At 42.5% G+C, this 23,514-nt stretch overlaps 1 protein-coding gene across 1 annotated transcript in view; it reads left to right on the top strand.

The window, feature by feature from the left end:
• Window positions 1-214: 214 nt before the first annotated feature.
• The window catches only part of LOC309824089 (tumor necrosis factor receptor superfamily member 10A-like), a gene marked incomplete at its 5' end in the record, with an annotated part of 35,348 nt that continues 12,048 nt past the window's right edge, over window positions 215-23,514 (top strand). Inside the window, one exon of the mRNA XM_082656848.1 lies at window positions 215-394. Within this exon, the coding sequence (XP_082512974.1) occupies window positions 215-394 (180 nt within the window). The remainder of the gene's footprint in view (window positions 395-23,514) is intronic.

The following is a 23,514-nucleotide window of genomic DNA, read 5'->3' as shown; positions in this document are numbered from 1 at the left end:
TCTTTTGTCCAGTTCAGAGGAAGAAGGAGCTTCTTATTCGCCCGGCACTGATTGCGCAATACCCGCGTAAGACTAGGCGGGGCCACCAGCTCTCCTCATTCACCCCAAACCCGCGAGAGCGGTGCTTCGGAACCGCGGTATCCCGCAGACTTCCAGCAACTAGCAATCAGAAGCGGACTTTCTCGCGTTCAGCAAAAGACACTCTCGATCCCTGATGGCGCTGCCGGCTGTCCCCTCGAGGCGACCTGAACAGCGAGCGCTCCCCGACCGCACGAGGCAGCGGGGACGTACCGCGCCGGCCGCCTCGGGCTCCCGGGCCTCGGTTCCTAGTCCCAGGCCTCCGTTCCGGGGCCCCAGGGCTCTCATCTTCGTCCTTTTGGGTGTCCTGCAGTCGGTGAGTCCCTATCGCGGATCCTGGCTCCGGAAGGCGCGCTTGGCGGCCGGGAAAGGGGGTGGGCGGGACGTGGGGACACGGTGGGGTGCCTGCCCGAGTCACCTGCGGCCCGGGTTGTCTGAGCGGGACCAGCAGTGGGCAGAGTCGGGAGAAGGAGCAGAGTCATGACCCGGCAGGACCGACCGGGCCCAGAGGGAGAAAAGCCCGCATTCCTAGGCTTGTCTGGCTGCCCCCGAAGTAAATTCCAGAGAGAAGAGTTGAAAACTCCTTAGCAAGCCTTGATATGGCCCAGCCCTTCCCTCTCATTACCTTACTCCGCTTCGCACCCCCTCTCTCCTCCCTCTCCTTTCCTTTCCTTCCCAGCTTCCTCCCTCCCCTCCCCCTCCCCTCCCCTCCCCCTCCCCTCCCCCCCTCCCCTCCCCTCCCCTCCCCCTCCCCTCCCCTCCCCCTCCCCTCCCCTCCCCTCCCCCTCCCCTCCCCTCCCCCTCCCCTCCCCTCCCCCTCCCCTCCCCCTCCCCTCCCCTCCCCCTCCCCTCCCCTCCCCTCCCCCTCCCCTCCCCTCCCCCTCCCCTCCCCCTCCCCTCCCCTCCCCTCCCCTCCCCTCCCCCTCCCCTCCCCTCTCCCCTCCCCCTCCCCTCCCCCTCCCCTCCCGTCCCCCTCCCTCCCCTCTCCTCCCCTCCCCCTCCCCCCTTTTATGCCTCTGTTTAAATTCTAAAACATGCTCATTGCATCTATTCTTCCCATTGATTTTTACAGATAAGTAGCTTTCCCATCCTCCGTTGCATTCAGCACCCGTTCTTGGCTGCTGTGAGCAATTTGCCAAATTCCTTCCGGGCACTTTCTTCCACAGCAACATACAGGGCTTACAGGGTAAACCACCAGTAATCATACAGCTAACCCCAGGGGCTCTGTCTTTAGTTTAGGAGGAAAGGGTGTGAAGCTTTTATTTTTATTTCCATTTTGAGATCGAAACAGGTAAGGTGTGCATCCTGGAAAAACTATTTAATGGCTGCCCTGAGCTAGGAGGCGGAAGGCTTTAGTGTTATCGTAGCTTGTCTTTTTACCTATACAACAACCATCCAAACCCACAAAAATCTCAGAAGAAACAGACCTCAGACCACAAGAAGACTTTGAGAACAAGTCTGACGCACTATGTCACAGCTGCTCAGGTTAAGAGTAAAGGACAAACACTGAATGATATTACCTATATGTGGAATCTGAAAAATACAACAAACTAGTGAATAAAACAAAAAAGAACCAGACTCACGCATATAGAGAACAACCTGGTGGTTACCAGTAGGGAGAGGGAATCAGGGAGGGGCAATATAGGGTTAAGGGGAAAAGAAGTGTTGTTATGGGATTATATGAAATCACGCGTGTGTGAAACGTTTGAAAATTGTAAAGCACTAGAGAATTTAAAGAATCTTTAAAAAAAAAAAGAGTAACGGTGTAGCTTTAGGGTGTGTTTGTCTCGTCAAGCAAAGAGTAGTGTTTGTTTGGTTGACTCTTATCAGGAAAAAGAGAGAGTGAAGATCAAACTAGACTGTTTTGCAGTCTAAGGGGGGGGCGGGGGGGGAGGGCAGGAAGCGACGGGGGCGGGAAGCAGGAGAGGGAAATCCCTGCTCATGATTCATCTCTGGGCAGAGCAGGGTCAGTAGAGTCTACACAGGGCTCAACTTAACACACTTCCACATCTCCTCCTTCCTTCTCATTTCCTCCCTCTTTTTTTTTTTTTTTTTTTTTGCCATGCTGGCAGCATGTGGGATCTTAGTTTCCTAACCAGGGATCGAACCCTTGACTCCTGCAGTGGAAGCGGGGAGTCATAACCACTGGCCTGCCAAGGAAGTCCCCTCGTTACCTTCTCTCTTTTGTCCCACGCTGCTGCTCCAGTGCAGCCCTCCTGTCTCCCTCCTCTGTCTCTGTCTCTCTCTCACACACACACACCCCCCGCCCCCACAGACACAGAGGTCTGTGGGTCGGCAAAGCCTCAGATCTCCACCACACCCGGGTCCCTCAAACAGGGTGCAGTGGGGATTACACACTAGGAAGCCTCCTCCTCGCCCACCCCCTCCCCCTTTTACTTTGACTTCGTTCTTGTCTGTGATCCTGTCCGTGTGGACTTTTCACCCCATGTCCACCAGTGTCCCTGCCACCAGTAGCATTGTCACCTCTGTCTTGCAGCCCCTCCAGGCTCTTTTCACCTTGGTGACCTTGGTGGTGTTTATGGGGGTGAGGGGGGGTCTTTGTGTCTCTGCCTCAGCTCCCTGTGGCCGGAACTGTCCCTGCACAGGGCTGCTCAGCAAGCTCCAGACGTGCCTCCCCTGAACGCACATGGGTTCTAAGATGCCTGCACTAATGCTGGTATGATGTCCTTGTCCTGTTCTAGGGGGTATTTATGGTGGGAAATATGACTGGCAGGTTGGGAACAGAACAGAGGTAACTGAATGTCCTGTTGAGGGATTGCCCAGGTCCAAAGGCACCATGGAGTCAATTTCAAGTTTTCACTTGATGTTACCAAAGATTTTTAAAAAGGCACCATTTGTAGTGTTAAAAGTGTCAATTCATCAGGAAGACATCTTAATCATAAATATTATGTGCCTAATAGTAGAGCTTTAAAATATCAATACATAAGGCAAAAACTGATGAAATTAAAGGACTATCATATCACCCTTTAATGAAAATGAGAAAGGGTAGTAACACTATCAACCACCATGGGAATTGCCCCGCAGTCCGGTGGTTAGGACTCTGCTTTCACCGCAGAGGGCACCTGTTCACTCCCTGGTTGGGGAACTAAGATGCCGGAAGCCCTGCGGCACGACCAAATTAAAAACAAACTTAAAAAAAAAGAACAAAAAAACCCCTATCAACCACCTTGACTTAATTGACATTCAGAGAGCACACTGCAACATCTAATGAAGTCTCATTCTTTTTTGACGAACGTGGTACTTTCATCAACATAGACCACATTTTGGACAATTTTAAAAAGTCTAAATAAGTTTAAAAGCAATGAAATCGTATAGACTCTGTTCTCTGACTTCAATGAAATTACATTACTAGTCAAGAATGATCTCTAGAAAAAAAAACTCCAAAATTTGAGTTTAAAGCAACATACCTCCAAAGCATTCATGGTTCTTAGATGAAATCAAAAGAGAATTTTTTTTAATTTCAAAATAAATAATACTGAATACATACCACATGGAAATTTGTGGAAGACTGCTAAAGCAGTGCTTAGAGTAAACTGTGTAGTTTGCAATTAAAGACCTTCCTTCTGTTAAAAGAAGAGGGGGTTGGGAGAAATAGGGAGTAAAATTTTAAAAAATAAAATAAAATCAGTGACTGGAAGATCCACATTAATCACCGTAAAATAAGTGCAAATTAAACTCAAAAGAATAAGAAGGAAATAATAATATGAGTAGAAATCAATGAGATAGAATACAAACAGTTAAAGGAATTGACAAACCAAGCATTGATTCTTTGAAATAATCAACAGAATGAATAAAATAAAATCAATAAACCAAATTTTAAAAGAAAAAAAAGCAAAAAAAAAACCCAATATAAAGAAGTAACGATGGGATATTATTACAAACTCTGCAGCCATGAAAAGGATAATAAGGGGATCTTATGAATAATAATTTTATGCTGATAAATTTGACAACTTGAATAAAATGGACAAATTCCTTGAAAAATACTACTTAGCAAAACAGATACAAGATGATTCTACTCAGGTTCTGGACATTGCTCTAAGTCAGAGGAGAAAGGCATAAAGATCGGAAAGGAAGAAATAACCAACTGTATTCATTTGCAGAGAACACCTGCTAGAACTAAGTGAATCTAGCAGGTCATAGCATGCAAGTCCGGGAGCATAGGAGGCAATAGGATTGTGTGAGCAGAAAAAGAGGACGCAGCCATTGCCTAAACTCAGAGGAGGCCCAGCCTGGAAAAGGGAGGACTAGAGGGACACACATTAGCACAGCTGTCTCTAAGTTCTTCAAAGAATTTTAGGTGTCAGAGGGCTGCATTTTGTCTTATTTGGATCCAGCCAGTCAAACTGGGCTCCACATAACTTGTTTTTGGTTCAATCTTCTTCTTTTTAAAATTTAACATCCTGACTTAAAACACTCTCAAATTACAGAAAATTGCAAAAACCGTACTAAACATATTTCCTTGAAGCATCTGAGAACAAGTCAATGACAGAATGCACATCACCCCTTAATGCTTCGGTGGGGGTTTCCAACAAACCAGAACATTCTACCCCCATAGTTAAATGCAGCCTTCAGAATCAGAAAATTAACATCCAAAGGGTACTATCAGCTAATCCTCAGACCCCATTCATATTTCTCCAGTTGTCTCTATGATATCATTTATTGCACAGAGATCCTATCCTGAATTGCTGTTTCATCTTTTTCTGTGACTCCTTGATATTTAGTGGGAAATTGACAGACTATTTTTGAGGACAGGTTGTCAACTTCCTTTTTATTTTATTTACTTATTTACATGTATGTTAGATGATTTTGTATTTTTCCTACGTGCCTGTTATGGGCTGAATTGTGCTCCTCCACCACCAAATTCATATGTTTAAATCCTAACCGACAGTAGCTCAGAATAAGACTATGTTTGTAGATAGGGTCTTTAATTTATTTAATTTTTTAAATAAAAAATATTATTCAATTTATTTAAACTGAAAACCAAAACCATACAAAACAGTTCATCCATTTCACCCATCCTGCACTCCTACCCCACCTGTTGCAACCATCAATCTGTTCTCTGTATCTATGAGCTTTTTTTTAAATTTTTTTTTTAGATTCTGCATATAAGAGAGATCATATGGTATTTTTCTTTGTCTGACTTTTTCACCAAGCATAATGCCCTCAAGGTCCACCCACGTTGTCATGCATGGAGAGATTTAAATTTTTGTGGTGGAATAATATTCCACTGTGTTTATATATATATATATATATATATATTATATATATATATATATATACCACAATTTCTTTATACATTCACCCATCAATGGACACTTCAGTTGTGTCCATTTCTTGAGTATTGTAAATAATACTGCAGTGAACATGGGGTGCTTATATCTTTTTTAGTTAGCGTTTTCATTTTCTTTGGATAAATACACAGAGGTGAAATTGCAGAATCATATAGTAGTTATATTTTTAACTCTTTGAGAAATCTGCATACTGTTTTCTATGGTGGTTGCACAAATTTGCATTCCCACCAACAGTACACAAGGGTCCCCTTTTCTTCACATCCTCCCCAACGCTTATTCTTTTTTTGTCTTTTTGATAATAGCCATTCTAACAGGTGTGAGGCAATATCTCATTGTGGTTTTGATTTGCATTTCCCTGATGATTAATGATGTTGACCATATTTTTATGTACCTATTGGCTATCTGTATGTCTTTGGAAAAATGTCTATTCAGAACTTCTGCTAATTTTTAAATGGGATTGTTTGGGGGATTTTTGCTATTGAGTTGTATGAGCTCCTTATATATTTTGAATATTACCTGTTTATAAGATACATGATTTACAACTGTTTTCTCGCATTCAATATGTTGCCTTTTCATTTTGTTAACAGTTCCCTTTGCTGTGCAGAAGCTTTGTAGTCCCACTTTTTTATGTTTGCTTTTGTTGCTTTTGCTTTTGGTGTCAGATTCAAAAAATCATTGCCAGGATCAGTGTCAAGTTGCTTACTGTCTATGTTTTTTTCTAGGAGTTTTATGGTTTCAGTTCTTATGTTCAACTCTTTAATCCATTTTGGGTTGATTGTGTGTATGGTATAAGATAGTGGTCCAGTTCCATTCTTGTGCATGTTGCTGTCCAGTTTTCCCAACACCATTTACTGAAGAGAATGTCCTTTCCCATTGTATATTCTTGGCTCTCGTGGCATAAGTTAATTGACCATATGTGCATGGGTTTATTTTGGGGCTCTCTATTCTATTCCACTGATTTATGTGTCTGTTTTTATGCCAATACCATACTGTTTAATTGAAATAGCTTTATAATATAGTTTGAAATCAGGAAGCAAGATGCCTCCAGCTTTGCTTTCCTTTCTTAAGATTCTTTGGCTATTCAGGGTCTTTTGTGGTTCAGTACAAATTTTAATTCTTTGCTCTATTTCTGTGAAAAATGTCATTGAAATTTTGATAGAGATTGCATTGAATCTATAGATTGTTTTAGGTGTATGAACATTTTAACAGTATTGATTCTTTAAATCCATGGGCATGGACTATCTTTCCATTTATTTGTGTCTTCTTCAATGTAGTTTTCAATATACAGGCCTTTGACCTCCTTGGTTAAATGTATTCATAGGAATTTTCTTTTTTAGATGCAATTGTAAATTAGATTGTTTTCTTAATTTCTCTTTCTGCTGGTTTTTTATTAGTGTAAAGAAATGCAACCAGATGTTTTCATGTTGATTTTGTATCCTGTAACTTTACTGAATTCATTGATTAGTTCTAAGAGTTTTTTCGATGGCATTTTTAGGATTTTCTATACATAATATCATGTCATCTGTGACATGTGACAATTTTACTTACTCCTTTCCATTTTGGATGTCTTTTATTCCTTTTTCTTACCTAATCATTCTGGCTGGGACTTCCAATACTATGTTAAATAAAAGTGACAAGAGTGAGTGTCCTTATCTTGTTCCTGATCTTAGAAGAGGTAATTTTAGCTTTCCACCATTGAATATGATGTTTGCTGTGGCCTTGTCAGATATGGCCTTTATTATGTTGAGGTCTATTCCCTCTATATCTGCTTTGTTGAGAGTTTTATCATAAATCAATGTTGAATTTTGTCAGATGCTTTTTCTGCATCTATTGAGATGATCATATCATTTTTATTCTTCATCTTGTTAATGTGGTGTGTCACATTGACTGATTTGTGGATTTTGAACCATAGTTTGCATCCTTACAATAAATCCCACTTGATCATGTTGCATGGTCCTTTTAAGGTATTGTTGAATTCAGTTTTCTAATATTTTGTTGAAGATTTTGGCATCTATGTTCATCAAGGATATTAGCCCGTAATTTTCTTTGTGCATGTGTGGCTGGCTTCCAGTCATCCTGAATCTAGGCATTGAGATCTTCTCCTTTGGGATAGGACACGTCTTGGCACATGCTCAACTACTGGGAACACTTAAAAAATATAATAGGCTGCTTCAGCAATCCCAAAAGTTTGAGAGATGACTAAGAGCTGGGGGAGGGCTGAACAAAAAATTCATTGCCTACACAAGGCTACTCCTTCAAGACTGGGAGAGAGATGGTTGTTTCATCTACTGTATAGAAACAAACACAGAGAGTCAAGCGAAATGGAGAAATAAAGAAATCTGTTCCAAATGACAAAATAAGATAAAACCTTAGGAAAAACGCTTAATGAAATGGAGATAAGTAAGTTCCTTGATAAAGAGTTCAAAGTAATGGTCACAAAGAAGCTTGCCGAACTGGGGAGAATGAATGAACACAGTGAGAACTTCAACAAAGAGATGGAAAATATAAGAAATCTAAAACATTGGGATCCTTTTTTTTTTTTTTTTAAAGACTGTCTTTGAAATTCAGAGTGTATTTTTCACTTGCAACACACCTTGATTCAGAGAAGCTATTTGAAGTGCTCCATCCCCACATGGGCCTAATGATTACTGTATTGGACAACACCACCTGGGTCTCTAGAACTGAGAGAAGAAAGTCCTAATCCCTGTCCTCAACGAGCTGCCAGTCAATGGAAGACACAAAGAGGCACAGAAGTAATACAATAAGGAGGGAAAAGCCTTCAGATAAAGCTCATGCCATCTGCCCCGGCAAAAAAACAATAGGAAAAAATTTAAGCTGTGAAGAGTCAAATGGTGACCCAAAGAAAGGGGGTTCTGTGCTCTGGAATGCAAAGGTATTCTCCAGGAACTGAGCTGAAGACTTGCAGGAGCTGTCACGACCTGGGAGCCCATGTCCCAAGGCTTGACCTTCACCTCCAGGCTCTCCTCCTTCAGATGACCTCACTCTTCCCTGCAGGATCTATCTGTCATTCTCATCTAATTCATATTTATCAGTAATGAAAGATACTCTAAAAAAACCAACTTTCAAAACCTTTCCTTAATAATGTGTTATGATGATGACACTTCCTATCAATGATAAAAAAGTGACTATTCAATAATGGTGATGGAGCAACTAGGATGACTTCTGAAAAATAATAGTGTCTTCCTTATGCTCTTCTTATATTAGAAAATTAAGACTAGATGGATCAATGAATTAATTGTAATATATGAAACAAAAAAGTACTGCAAAAATATGAGAAAAAAATTCTTACAAGTTCGGAGAGGGGAAAGGCTTCTTCAGTATGACAAGAAACTATAAAACTTGCCTAAAGTCAACTATATAAAAATTAAGAAGAAAGCTGCATGGAAGAAATCATGACAAAGTTAAAAACAAATTAGAAAAAAATACTCAGAATACAAAGCACACTTAGAAGTGCAATTTCCTTAATCTATAAGAATTCATAATGGGGACTTCCCTGGTGGTCCAGTGGTTAAAACTCCGAGCTTCTACTGCGAGGGGCACAGGTTCGATCCCTTGTCGGGGAACTAAGATCCCACACACTGCATGGTGTGGCAAAAAAAAAAAAAAAAAAAGAAGATCAACAAGGAAATAGTAGACTTGCACAATACTATAAACCAACTAGACCTAGCAGACATCTATAGAGTACTTTAGTCAACCACAACAAAATACACATTCTTTTCAAGTGCACATGGAACATTCTCCAGATTAGACCATATGTGAGCTCATAGAACAAATATCAATAAATTTAAAAGGAGAGAGATAATAGAAAGTATACCCTCCCACCACAATGGAATGAAGTTAGAAATCAATAACAGGAAGAAATTGGGGAAGTTCACAGCTATGTAAAAATTAAACCACACTCCCAAATAACCAGCTAGTCAAAGAAGACATCAAAAAGGAAATTGGAAGATATTTTGAGATGAATGAGATTGAAGATACAGCATACTAAAACTTATGGGATATAGCTAAAGTAGCTGAAAACTTAGAAAGAAATTTATAGCTGTAAATGACTACTTTAAAGGAAGAAGAAAGATCTCAAATCAATAACCTAATATTGTACTGTAAGACACTGAAAAATGAAGAGCAAACTAAAGGTAAGGTAAGCAGAGGAAGGAAATAATACAGATTAGAGCAGAAAGTAATGAAATTGAAAGTAGAAAAACAACAGAGTGTGTGCTGATGAGTGTGTGCTGGGCCTTGTGGTGCCCTAGCCCTTCTGCTTGCCCATGACCATGGTAGAAACAGGGAAAAGCCGATGCTGGTCAGGTCTCCTGTGCCATGGGGAAGGGGTGAAGGAGGGAGATCAGGGTCACGGAGGGGAAAGGAACCTGCTCCCGGCTATGGTAGACCAGCAGCTCTGTGAGATGTTATGCTACTTATTATCTGTCTTCTTTTCACTAGCTATATTCCTAAAACCTAAAACAGGCAGGCACAGAGTGGGTACTCCCATGTTTGTTGAACGATTAAATAAAGGCTGCATAGTATTCCACTGTGTGGCTGTTACATAATTTAGTAATAATCTGCATAACACTAAGAATTTTTGATTTTTTTCAAAATTATTATTACATTGAATATATGTGAAAATAAATCCATATATATTTTTCTGATCATGTAAATAGGGTGGCTTTCTAGAAGAATAGAATCTGGGTCAACCTGCAAAAGTATATTTTTACCGTAGACCTGCATACACACACTCACGTGGTCACGTGTACATCCGGTTGTGGTTCATATAGTTCAGTAGTTTTGATCTTATGTTGTGGGCCTTTTTTCATTTTTGCTAACTACAAAAAAATCGGTTTAAACTTGCATTTCTTTATTTTCATTATTTTTGTTTATGATTTTGGTCTTTTCTGCTTAGAGTCTTTCAAAGAAGACAAGCTATCATGCCTGCGCATTTTCTCACATACAGACAATAAGTTCCTAATTTTTTGTTATCATTTTATTTAGTCTAATATTTTAGTGTACAGAAATTTTCATTTTTAACTAGTGAAATTTGTAGATACAACACTTTTTAATTGCTTATAAGCTTAGGGAGACCCCATATAAGATGAAGTTCTCTAATCTCGTAGAGAATTTTTATTTTTTTTAGCGTGTAGCTATAACCTAAATGGAATTTATTTTGTGATTGATATGATGTATTCCCTGAATTGTTCTGAGTCACTTTCTGGTTCTTCCAACCCCATTTAGCAATGGATTCTCCTATTTCTCTCTGCTTTTGGTCTGTCCTTGATCACAGTTCAAATGTTTATACAGACATTGGTCTCTTTCTGCCTAGACAGTTCCTTTTTGCTCATTTCTTGCTCAGTACACATTTTAACTTAATAACGTGAATGTAAAAAAAAAAAAAAGAAAGAAAACAAACATTTAAAAGGTCAGTTATCCCTCCATCCTGATTAACTGCTTTGATATTTTTAAAAAGAGGTCAATACACGTTCAAAGTGAGAAAATTTAAATAGTACAGAAAGGTTCTCAGACAATAGTGAGACCTCTTTCACTCTTTTCCCAGCCCCCTGGCTCTTTTTATTTCAAGTAACTAGGAGAGGGAATTTCTTGTGATTGTTTGCCAGAATCTTTATGTATATGCCATGTATATATGCATATGCATATGTACAGCTGTATATTTTTACATGCAAGACATTATACTATGTAATATGCTCTTCCCAATGAAATTTTCTAATATATTTTAGTATGTAACAGAGCAAATACCTTTTCCTTACTTTTTTAAAACTTATAATTTTACCCAGGCAGAATTTAGAATTGTTTCACAAGATTTCCTCCACTCCCCCCCAAAAAAATCATTGAAGTTTTTATTAAATTTATCTTAAAATTAAAAAATAATCTAGTAAGAATTGAGATATTGTCAATATTCAACATATTTCTTATGAAGATAGAATTTCAAGTCAAGTACAGTCGTCCCTCGGTTCCTGCAGGAAATTGGTTCCAGGAGTTCCCACATATGCCTAAGTCTGCAGGTGCCCAAGTCCCTGATATAAAATGGCATGGTAAAGGCAGCCGTCCACACCCATGGGTTTTACATCTGTGGATTCAACCAACTACAGATAGAAATTTCAAAATGTGCAAATATGGAGAGCTGACTGTATATGTTTTGAAAATCCACATATAGGTGGATTCACAAAGTTGAAATCTGTGTTGTTCAAGGTTCAACTGTATTATAACTCAATTAAGATTTATGCTTTTCTTCACATAAATTATTACATTTTCTTGTCAAGGCTGTTTTCTTTGTATTTTAAGCATTTTGTAAGTTGGACCCTCTTGTCATAAATTTTCTGATTCAGTTTTAAACTCTACAAGCATATCTAAAATAACGACTGTTTTACCTGCTCCATCCAAGAATCTGCCTCATTTTTTTTTTCACAACATGCTTCATAGGCTAGAGTTTTCAGAATAATGTTCAACTATCCTTAGAAAAAGCAGGTGTTTTCGTATTGAATGGACTCTCTTGGAGAGACCCTTAGTATTTAACCATTAAGAACAAGGTTGGGGATAAAAGGTCATACTGTATAGCACAGAGAACTATGTTCAATATCCTATGATAAACCATAATGGAAAAGAATATTAAAAAATATATATATGAATAACTGAATCACTTTGCTGTACAGCAGAAATTAACACAACATTGTAAATCAACTGTACTTCAGTAAAAATTAAATTAAATTAAATTTTTTTTAAAAGAATGAGGTTGGGACTTCGCTGGTGGCACAGTGGTTGGGAGTCCACCTGCCGATGCGGTGGGCGCGGGTTTGTGCCTCGGTCCGGGAAGATCCCGCATGCCGCGGAGCAGCTGGGCCCGTGAGCTATGGCCGCTGAGCCTGCGCGTCCGGAGCCTGTGCTCCATGATGGGAGGGGCTGCGGTGGTGGGAGCCCTGCGTACTGCAAAAAAAAAAAAGAATGAGGTTGGGTCTTGGTTTCATGTAGAAATTCTTATCATTGTGGATGCAGCCTCCGATTTTGAGATGGTTTCAAAAAATCAAAATTGGTGCTTAATTTTACCAAATATCTTTCCACCTTCCATAGAGACTATCAGATGCTTTCATTCTCTTATTTAGACTATTGATATGGTACATTATTACTGATCAAAGCACCTTTGCATTTGTGGAATAACCTTTACTTCTATTTTCCAAAGTGCCCTCATGTATATTCTTCACTTGAGTCACATATAGCCTGGGATGGAGTGCCTGTCTCCTGACGGGGTGGGTGAGAAAGGACTGGAAGGGGCAGAAGGGAGCTGTGTGGAGTGCTGGGAATGTTCTGTGTCTTGATTGGGTGATAACTACTCAGCTGCATACAGCTGTCAAAGCTGGAGCAGACACTTAAGAAGTGAGGATTACTGTAGGGAATGTGTCCATTAAAAAAATATCAAAAGGAACCAAAACGAAATTGTAGGGCTGAAAAGTCAAATAGCTGAAGTGAGAAATCCGCACTAGAGGTGTTTAACCACACATTTGACAGGTAGAAGAAAGGATCAGTGAACTTGAAGACAGGACAAAAGAACACAGGGCAGATAGCCCCTGCACGTGCATGGGAGTGGAAGAATTGATTTAGGAAATCACAGTGTCCCTGGTTTATCTCTTCTCCTTGAAAGGGAAGCAGTTGATAATCCCTTTGAAGAGTTTGTCAATAATATCAAACAATACAAGAAAGGCCATCAGCTACAAAATATTTACATATTTATGAATCCATGACCAAAATATGTAATTTTAAATAAAAATAAGTGTGTGTATTTTTCTCCCCCATCCTCCTGCTCTCCTCTGGAGCAGTGCTGAGTGACCCAGGTGCAGGGGTGTGTTTTCTTGCTGTGTGACCGGCTCCTTCCTTCTACCCTTTATGCCTCAGTCTCACCTTACATGAGTGTGTCTCCTGCTCTGACTCTGGATTTCCAGGCGCCAGCTTCCTGGGGAACTAGAGTCCAGCCCCTCCTCCCTCCTTCTCCTCCCTGCCCTTCCCCTGGGAGAGGGACCCCAGCCTGGCCTGGCTTCCCCACAGCCTCCCCAGGTGATGTCTCTGGGCCACACCTGGGCCTGCTGGGCTCCCTTGAGGTGCAGACCGGCTCTGACAGAGCTGCTGGGAAGGGGGGGTGGGGCCCTGCTTGCTGGGGTCATTCTGTGACCCCTCACCCTCCTGCAGCTCCTGGGCCACCTTCCCTTTCTGTCCCCACTGGCCTTTCTGCATCCTCATCAGTGGGCCCAGTGGCTCAGCCCTGCAACCTCACAGAGACCCATTTCTTCTCCCCTGGACTTTAGGCCCTAGCTCTCCTTCTCACTTAGAGTTTCTGGAAGGCTTCATGGTCCCACCTCTGTCCCCTTCCCAGAACCAATGTGCTGAGTACACAGCTGCATCCCCCACACCCAGAGGCTGCCCTTCTGCCCCTGCCCATTGGTACCTCAGCCTCACCCTGAAGACACGGAAACCACAACCTGCTGTTTTACTCTTCCATAGTCCTCGAGTACCATCTCTCCCCTCCTCCACAATCTGCTCCTGCTCAGTTATCCCCCTTTCTCCTTCCCTTTTGCTCCAAACCAGTACTACGTGTCCTCTTACTATAGGGCATTCCCATTCTCCAGCCTTGTACCTTTTCTCCTGCATTTCACCTTTGCCCCAACTTCCCCACCCCAACGCAGACAATAAACCTTCTGTGGGGTCACCTCTGAAGGTGAGGAAGATACCCTGCATTCCCAAGATGGCAAGTGTCCATTGCTATGTTGGAGCCCTGCAACCATCCCCTCCCCCAATGCTCAATCAATCACCAGCATCCTGATAGCCAAGAACTTGTGAATATATTTGAAAATATATCTTCAGTTAGATTCTTGATCATGTTCTTAAGGTAACTTCCTAGAAGAAGTGGAATATTGAGTTAAGATATAGAGGTATTTTTTTCCTCTACACACACATACGTGCACACATGCACATATGCATGCACACACACACACACACGTGCACTATTTTGGTTCCTACCAACAGCTCGTTCATTTTGGTCTGGAGATTTTGGGGGAGCTATGGTCAGGGTTCCTCACAATTGATTCCGTGCACTCGTTTATCCCCATGCTGGAGAAAGGTCAGGCGCAGGACTGGGGTTGAGGAGGCAGAGGGTCATGCTGGGGCTGGGAAGCGGCAGGTCTGCACAGAGCTCTCCAGGGCCCTGCAGGTGGATGAGGACAGACCCTGGCAAAGTATTCACACCTTGAGAGGGATCAGGGCATCCTTAGGGAGGGAATGTCCTCACCACAGGGTGGGAAGATCCCTGGAAGGGAAATGGCCCAGACAAAGCTCACCTCCATCCCTGGTTTGCAGCAGCAAGCAGGGACCTACATCTCCTGGCTCCTGAGGTTTCCCTGGGAAAATCCCTTCCTGCACCCACTGCTGTCTTGTGAGTTGTTCAGTCATTACTACCATTATGGTTATTCTAACTTCCCTTATTCAAAGAAAAGAAGTGTACTGAAATTAGTGTATCAATTTAGAGGAGAAAAATATTCACTTATATACCTGATCATTAACTTTACACTTAACATCTTCCATCTATATCTGCTTACTTTTCTCTGTCATATGGGCCCAAGTCCTAATCTACCTTACTGCCATTTAGAATGTAGAATATTGCAGTACTGCCAACAGGTGGGATCTTTAACAATATCCAAAGGTATGTTTAAGGGAGAACATGCAGGATTCTTATTTCATTTTGAAAGTCAGGCACAATATATATCCAGTATTTCAGTGTACATTAGGAAAACAACCAGCTCATCAAACTTGTGCTTTAGGGTTTGGAACCCTTTCTATTCTTGTACCTTGTCTTGTACATGTTTTAATGATCCATTACTAGGTTACTTTTACGTTAAATTTTCTTCTGATTTTAAAATAATCCATGAGGCAGACACACCCTGAGATGACCACCAATGAGTCCAGCCCTGTGTAATCCCACCTGAGGGTATGGACAGAATCTGACTTCCTTCTCACCAAGAAAATGCCAAGGTGATAGGATGTCACCCCCTGACTGGGTTACATTATGTGGACAAAGGGATAGGATGCCACTCTTTGTTTCTATTAGTTGCATCCTCCGTCCACTAAATCTCCAACCAGACTCCTTCTCTCTCCACATACTCCCTGTGTCACGCAGTCACTAGGGGGCCTAGTGATGGTGACACTCAGCATACGCAGGAACGTCATGAGATTTCCTCTGAGGCCAGAGCACTCAGAAGTGCTCCTACAGCACCCACAAAGGCTGTTCAGACCCTGACCACCAGGCAGGCCCAAAAGGGCCAGAGGTAGGGGGCGGTGGGTGAACTCATGCCCACTGGCTCCAGTGAGGTGGCCTCTACACTTGCGTGGTTCTGATTCTTCTAGTTGGCCAATAATCCAGGCAGAAGAAGTTCTGGAGGATCCTAGGTCACCTTCCTCATGGAGAACCTAAAACCCCTTCAACACTCACCATGCATTTAATTTTCTCCTTCTCTCTTTTGGGAATATAAGATGAACAGGAATGTTGTTAGCAACAGTTCTCAAATAAGTCTCATCAAAATTTGTGTGTACATATTGTAGAATATAAATGTCCCATTATTGCAACAATCAGATAATACATAAATGTTCCTATAAGAAATCTCTCTCCAGCATTGTCCTGGTTGGCTCTTGACTTAAGCTAAGGACAGGGAGGAATCTGTCCATGAAAAGATGCCCAAAAGAGGTGATGGGGTGACACATGAGGTCACCCATCCGAGTCACGTCTGTCCCGGGAGAAAGAGTAATGAGTGTCACAACTACTGCCCTCCTGAAAAGCAGATTCACTCTTGTGGCTTCCTCTCTGTGTCCTTCCCCAAAAGGGGAGGGCTCCACATATGACTGGGCTTTTGAAAGCATAGTTCACTCACAAGAGAGGTCTGAGAGCAGCCGAGTGGTATTTGAATGTTGTGTAATGTTTTTTGATTGTAACTAAAGGGCAGTAGTTACCCTTTGCTGATCTAGATGTGTCTTCCTTATCTGGAAGTTCTCTGCGTGGTATAATTCACAAGAATCTGAAAACTCTTCCTCTAAGATCAGGAATAAGACAAGGATACCCACTCTCACAGCTTTTATCCACATAGTACTAGCCAGAGGACTTAGGCAAGAAAAAGAGATAAAAGGCATCCAAATAGGAAATAAAGGGAGATGCAAGAGGGAGGAGATATGGGGATATAAGTATATGTATAGCTGATTCACTTTGTTTTAAAGCAGAAAATAACACACCATTGTAAAGCAATTATACTCCAATAAAGATGTTAAAAAAATAGGAAAGTAAGAAGTAAAACTGTCACTATTCTCAGAGAACATGATATTATATATAGAAAACCCTCAAGACTCCATCAAAAACTCTTAGAACTAATAAATGAATTCAATGAAGTTATCTTTATTGATATAAATATCTATTGTATTTCTTTACACTAATAATAAACCCTCAGAAAGTGAAATTAAGGAAATAATGTCATTTACAATTGCATCAAAAAGAATAATATTCCTAGGAATAAATTTAACAAAGGAAGTGAAAGATCTGTATATTGAAAACTACAAGACATTGAAGAAGATACAAATAAATAGAAAAATAGTAAATGTTCATGGAATTGATGAATCAATATTGTTAAAATGTTCATATACCCAAAACAATCTACAGATTCAATGCAATCCCTATCAAAATTTCAATCGCATTTTTCACAGAAATAGAAAAAAATGATCTTGACACTTGAGGTAAGGAAGATGGCAGAGTAGAAGGACATGCTCTCACTCCCTCTTTCGAGAACACCAGAATCACAACTAACTGCTGAACAGTCATCGCCAGGAAGACACTGTATCTCACCAGAAAAGATACCCCACATGCAAAGGCAAAGGAAAAGCCACAATGAGATGGTAGGAGGGGCGCTATCAGAATAAAATCAAATCCCATAACTGCTGGGTGGGTGACTCACAAACTGGAGAACACTTATACCACAGAAGTCCACCCACTGGAGTGAAGGTTCTGAGCCACACATCAGGCTTCCCAACCTGGGGGTCTGGCAACAGGAGGAGAAATTCCTAGAGAATCAGGCTTTGAAGGCTAGCGAGATTTGATTGCAGGACTTCGGCAGGACTGAGGGAAACAGAGACTCCACTCTTGGAGGGAACACACAAAGTAGAGTGCATATCAGGGCCCAGGGGAAGGAGCGGTGACCCCATAGGACTGAACCAGACCTACCTGCTAGTGTTGGAGGGTCTCCTGCAGAGGTGGGGGGCAGCTGTGGCTCACCAAGGGACAAGGACACTGGCAGCAGAAGTTCTGGGAAATACTCCTTGGTGTGAGCCCTCCCAGAGTCTGCCATTGGCCCCACCAAAGAGCCCAGGTAGGCTCCAGTGTTGGGTCACCTCAGGCCAAACAACCAACAGGGAGGGAACCCAGCCCCACCCATCAGCAGACAAGTGGATAAAAGTTTTACTGAGCTCTGCCCACCACAGCAACAGCCAGCTCTACCCACCACCAGTTCTTCCCATCAGGAAACTTGCACAAGCCTCTTAGACAGCCTCATCCACCAGAGGGCAGACAGCAGAAACAAGAAGAACTACAATCCTGCAGCCTGTGGAACAAAAACCACACTCACAGAAAGATAGACAAGATGAAAAGGCAGAAGGCTGTGTACCAGATGAAGGAACAAGATAAAACCCCAGAAAAACAACTAAAGGTAATGGAGATAGGGGACCTTACAGAAAAATAATTCAGATTAATGATAGTGAAGATGATCCAGGACCTTGGAAAAAGAATGGAGGCAAAGATCGAGAAGATGCAAGAAATGTTCAAAAAGACCTAGAAGAATTAAAGAACAAACAAACAGAGATGAACAATACAATAACTGAAATGAAAAATACACTAGAAGGAATCAATAGCAGAATAACGGAGGCAGAAGAACGGATAAGTGACCTGGAAGACAGAAGGGTGGAATTCAATACTGCAGAACAGAATAAAGAAAAAAGAATGAAAAGGAATGAAGGCAGCCTAAGAGACCTCTGGGACAACATTAAACGCAACAACATTCACATTATAGGGGTCCCAGAAGGAGAGAGAGAGAAAGGGCTCGAGAAAATATTTGAAGAGATTATAGTCGAAAACTCCCCTAACATGGGAAAGGAAAGAGCCGCCCAAGTCCAGGAAGCACAGCGACTCCCATACAGGATAAACCCAAGGAGAAACACGCCGAGACACATAGTAAGCAAATTGGCAAAAATTAAAGACAAAGAAAAATTAAGGACAAATTTTATACACTGAAGTGTATAAAATGGATGAGTAATAAGAAAAAAAATAAAAATAAACATTAAATAAATAAAATAATCTTAAATTTGTATGGAACCACCAAAGACCCTAAATAGCGTAAACAGTCTTAAGAAAGAAGAACATAGCTAGAGGCATCCTGCTTCCTGATTTCAAACTATATTTCCAAGTTATTGTAATTAAACAGTATGGTATTGGCATAAAAACAGACACATGGATCAATGGAATAGAATAGAGAGCCCAGAAATAAACCCATGCATATATGGTCAATTAATTTATGCCAAGGGGGTCAAGAATATACAATGGGGAAAGGATGTCTCTTCAATAAATGGTGTTGGGAAAACTGGAAAGCCACATGCAAAAGAACGAAACTGGACCGCTATCTTACCCCATACACAAAAATTAACTCAAAATGGATTAAAGATTTGAACGTAAGAACTGAAACCATAAGACTCCTAGAAAGAAAACGTAGGCAGTAAGTTCCTTGACATTGGTCCTGGCAATGATTTTTTGAATCTGACACCAAAAGGAAAAGCAACAAAAGCAAACATAAACAAGTCAGACTACATCAAACTAAAAAGCTTCTGCACAGCAAAGGAAGCCATCAACTAAACAAAAGGGCAACATCCTGAATGGGAGAAAATGTTTGCAAATCGTATATCTGATAAAAGGCTGATATCCAAAATATATAAGCAACTCATACAACTCAATAAGATAAACCAAACGATCCAATTAAAAAATTGGCAGAAGATCTGAACAGATATTTTTCCAGAGAAGACATACAGATGGCCAGCAGGTGCATGAAAAGATGTTTAATATCACTAATCATCAGGGAAATGCAAATCAAAACCACAATGAGATATCACCTCACACCTGTTAGAATGGCTATTATCAAAAAAACCCAGGAAATAACAAGTATTGGTGAGGCAGCGGAGAAAAGGGAACCCCTGTGCACTCTTGGTAGGATGGTAAATTGGTGCAGCCACTATGAAAAATTATGGAGGTTCCTCAGAACATTAAAAATGAAACTACCATATGATCCAGCAATTCTACTTCTGGGTATTTATCTGAAAAAAATGAAGACACTAACTGGAACACACCCATGTTCATAGCAGCATTATTTACAATAGCCAAGATCTGGAAACAACCTAAGTGTCCATCAATAGATGAATGGATAAAGAAATTGTGGCATATATATATGTATACACACACACACACACAGACATACACACAATGTGCTATTATTCAACCATAAAAAGAATGAAATCCTGCCATTTGTGAAAACATGGATGGGCCTTGAGGGCATTATCCTAAGTGAAATAAACCAGACAGAGAAAGAGAATACAATATAATCTTTCTTACATATAAAATCTTAAAAAAAAAAAAACCCAAAAAACCCCCAAATCAAGTTCACAGATACAGAGAACAGATTGATGGTTGCCAGAGGTGGGGAGGGCGGGTTGGCGGGGGTGGAGAAATGGGTGAAGAGGGTCAAAAGGCAAAAAGAAAAGAAAAAAGGACTGTATGCAAACGGAGAGTTAAGAGACTCAGAGACACCTCCATGACTGTGGGCTTTTGCACAGGGGCTGGGGAGGATTTCCTCTGGCTGGTTGGAATGTCTCTTGCTTCCTCTTCGTTCTCAGTGCCATGGTAGGTGACGAGGCTGGGGGGTACCCAAGACCTCCACCAGCCTGAGTCATCAGTTCCATCCAGTCTGCCTTGGATTCTCTCTGGCAGCTCCCCTCCCCAGGAGCAGCTTAGACTCCCCTTCCTCTAGTTGGACTGTTACTAGAAGACCTGCCTCAGGCCACCGGCGTCAAGGGGCAGTGTGTAAAATATTTAAAAAATGTTTTTAATTAAAAAAAACTTTCCTCAAGTCACACAGGGATTTATTGACTCAGGGATGATTAGAACCCAGAGGTCTCCAGTGGACATGTTGGTATTCTGGTCTGCAATTAAAAAAAAGAAAAAAAAATCAAATATAGGGTCTGGTTGGGGGCATTGCTGTGCCAAACAGCTAATACAGAAGCACTTCCCTACGAGGCTTCTGGGCCCTCACCAGGCTTCTGAGGGGGCAGCTTCCAGAACACCTCCCAGTTGTGGTCCCCCCCCACTTCACCCCACCACTACCACCATGCAGCAAAGGACAGGGACCCTTGTTCCCAATCTGCAACATCCTAATAGGAAGTAGGCCTGCGGAGCAAAATGATGAAGGAAAGAAAGGAAAGGCATAGAGGGAAGAGGAGGATGACTTACTCTGCTTTGAACCAGGCTCACCGGGAATAGATTATTCCTTTCAGTGGAAGAGGTTTTCATAATAAAGGTTCCTTTCTCTTTATTTTGCATCATTATATCTGAAAGGTGCCGTAACAGACTTTGATGGAACTTTAAAATTTTTTTTAACAAAGTATTTGTACCTGCATTGTGTTGTAAATGCTCACACCCCCCTAGGATAGAGGGCCCAGCACCAGTGAAGAATGGGGGACAGACTCGGGCTTGGGAACAGCACCATGGAGTCCATGGCAAGAGCCCGCAGATATCAGAGGCCCAGACACTGGAGGGTGAGGGAGAGGGTAGAGGAAGATGCTGGGAACCCTGAGGGGGTATTCACCAGGGTCCAAATGTTCTATCAGGTACAACTTCAGGTTTATAAAACAAACGTGATGAAAGTAAATTTATACAGCCATGCTAATGATAATTAAGGTCCTTAAAAAGTAGAGTTCACAACAGGAAAATATAGTGTGTATCCTTTGCCTTTAAATAAATACTTATTTGTAATTCCATAGTAAATTGATTATTAACATTAATTACGTGAATAGGCCCAGGGCAAAAAATCCCACCAGGCCTCTCTCATTCTCTAAGCACTTAAATCTCAGAAAGTGCAAGTGAGTCTGGCAGTCTACTCATTTTTCTAACAATTCAAGGTTTCTTAGTTCACACCCCTACAATACGTGCAGGGCATCCACTCTGTGCCAAGCGGGGCTGGAGGCGCTCCGCAGACTCTCGGGGTGGGGGTGGGGTCTCCTTCTTGGGAGTCCCTGTTCTCTGGCCTCCTTGGGGCCCTGGTCAATGGAAGGGGGGCGGGGAGGAGCAGAAGCTGAGAGTGGGCAGAAGGCGGTAGTCAGAAGACAGGTGGTTCAGGGTTTATGAACGGGTGGGGCATTTGCCCTGCAAAGGGGCAGGGTCAGGACCCGCCTTGAACGCAGATTCTGAATCTCACAGCCCGGATCACAACAGAGCATGTGGGAGGTGCCCTGTCCCCACCTCCAAAGGCACATCCCCGGGCATCAGCCGCCAAAGCAGGCAGTTTCCTCTTTGAAACAGAGGTGCCGTCAAGGTCGCTGGGCTCCTCTCCTGAGCCACACGCGATTGGCTAGAAGTGGTGAATGTTTACGTCAACTCGACGGAAGGCGTAGCTCATTCGCCCCCGCGGGTGACGCAACCCGAGGATATAAAGCTAGCGTCAGGCTGAATCATTAGACCATAGAGCCCTGCCCCGCGCATCCCACAGGCGGCAGGGACGATCCCGCGCCCCACGAAGCACACTTTCATTCCTGATGGCTACTTCGCGGCGACCTGGACAGCGAGCGCCCCGCGACCGCACGTGGCAGCGGGCACAGAGCACACAGGCCGCCTCGAGCACCCGGGCAGGGCGCACCCCCGGTCCCAGGCCTCGGCTGCGGGGCCCCTTGGTTCTCATCTTCTTCGTCCTGGATGTCCTGCTGTTGGTGAGCTCCCGCCGCGAGTCCCGGCTCCAGATGGCGCGCTCCGTGGCCGGGCAGGGGCGGGGGCGAGGGGGGCGGGACACGGCTGGGCATGTCCCGGCAGCACCCACCCGGGCGAAGCCCAAGTACAGGGGGTGAGGGGGTGGCGGAGTGCGGATCCGGGGCTGGCAACATCTACCTGCGGCCCCGAAGGAGAAGAGCCCGCTCTCCGCCTCCGGGTCCTTGGAGGGTCTGGCCTCCAGATTGGTCCCAGGAGAGCATCAGCGAGTGACAGACAGATCGCCTTTTCTTTCTCTTCCCCTTTCCTTCCTCCGATCCTCCTCACTCTTTTTCTCTCTCTCTTTTTATTTTGCACTACGTTTAACTTTTAAAACGTGTCCTTTGTAAATCGATTAACCGTGTAGGCCCCTGCCTTCCCCCACCACTGCCTTAAGCTCCTTTGAATTTCCTTTTCCCTGAAAGGAGAGCAACCCTTAACGTTGCTTGCTGTTTGTTGCAATTTATGGGTGCTGTGTAGAAACCATCAATCAACCCACAGTTGGGACCAGATTCTCACCACTTCTTTAGGAGGCGAGCTGGAGGCTCTGGGGGCGATTTACCACTATCAGTGTGCATCCTAAAGAAACTCACTATGGAAAAAAATGTGCCTCCTTCCACTGCTTTCTCCGGTGGTTTGAGGCTCTCTTCGAAGTTTCTTATATGTTCACAGGAAAAAAAAAAAAAAATTAAGGGCCTAACAAGGTTACAGGAATCATGAAAATGTGTACTTTTCATTGTACAAATTAGTACTAAAAATCAGAAAAGAAATAGCGTTTTGTATTCACAAAAAAATATAGACTTAGTTTTTAAAATTATCAGTTTATCATAGGTAGGATTCATGTTGAACACGGCTTGATGAATGGCTCTGGGCGCCTGTACGCACTGTCAAGTATCCGTGTAGCCATGTGCAGTGTCCGTTAGGTAGCTCCTTAGAAGTGGAACTGCTGTGAGCAGGTTAGATAATTTTACACTTTTGTTTAGATAAGGATAAACTGGCCTCCAAAAGAAGGCTTTACGATTTTACCTC

The sequence above is a fragment of the Grampus griseus genome, assembly GCF_964374135.1.
Source record: "Grampus griseus genome assembly, chromosome: 6".
NCBI lineage: Eukaryota > Metazoa > Chordata > Mammalia > Artiodactyla > Delphinidae > Grampus > Grampus griseus.
The sequence above is the reverse complement of the archived record's forward strand: the minus strand, read 5'-3'. Positions and strand labels throughout refer to the sequence as shown.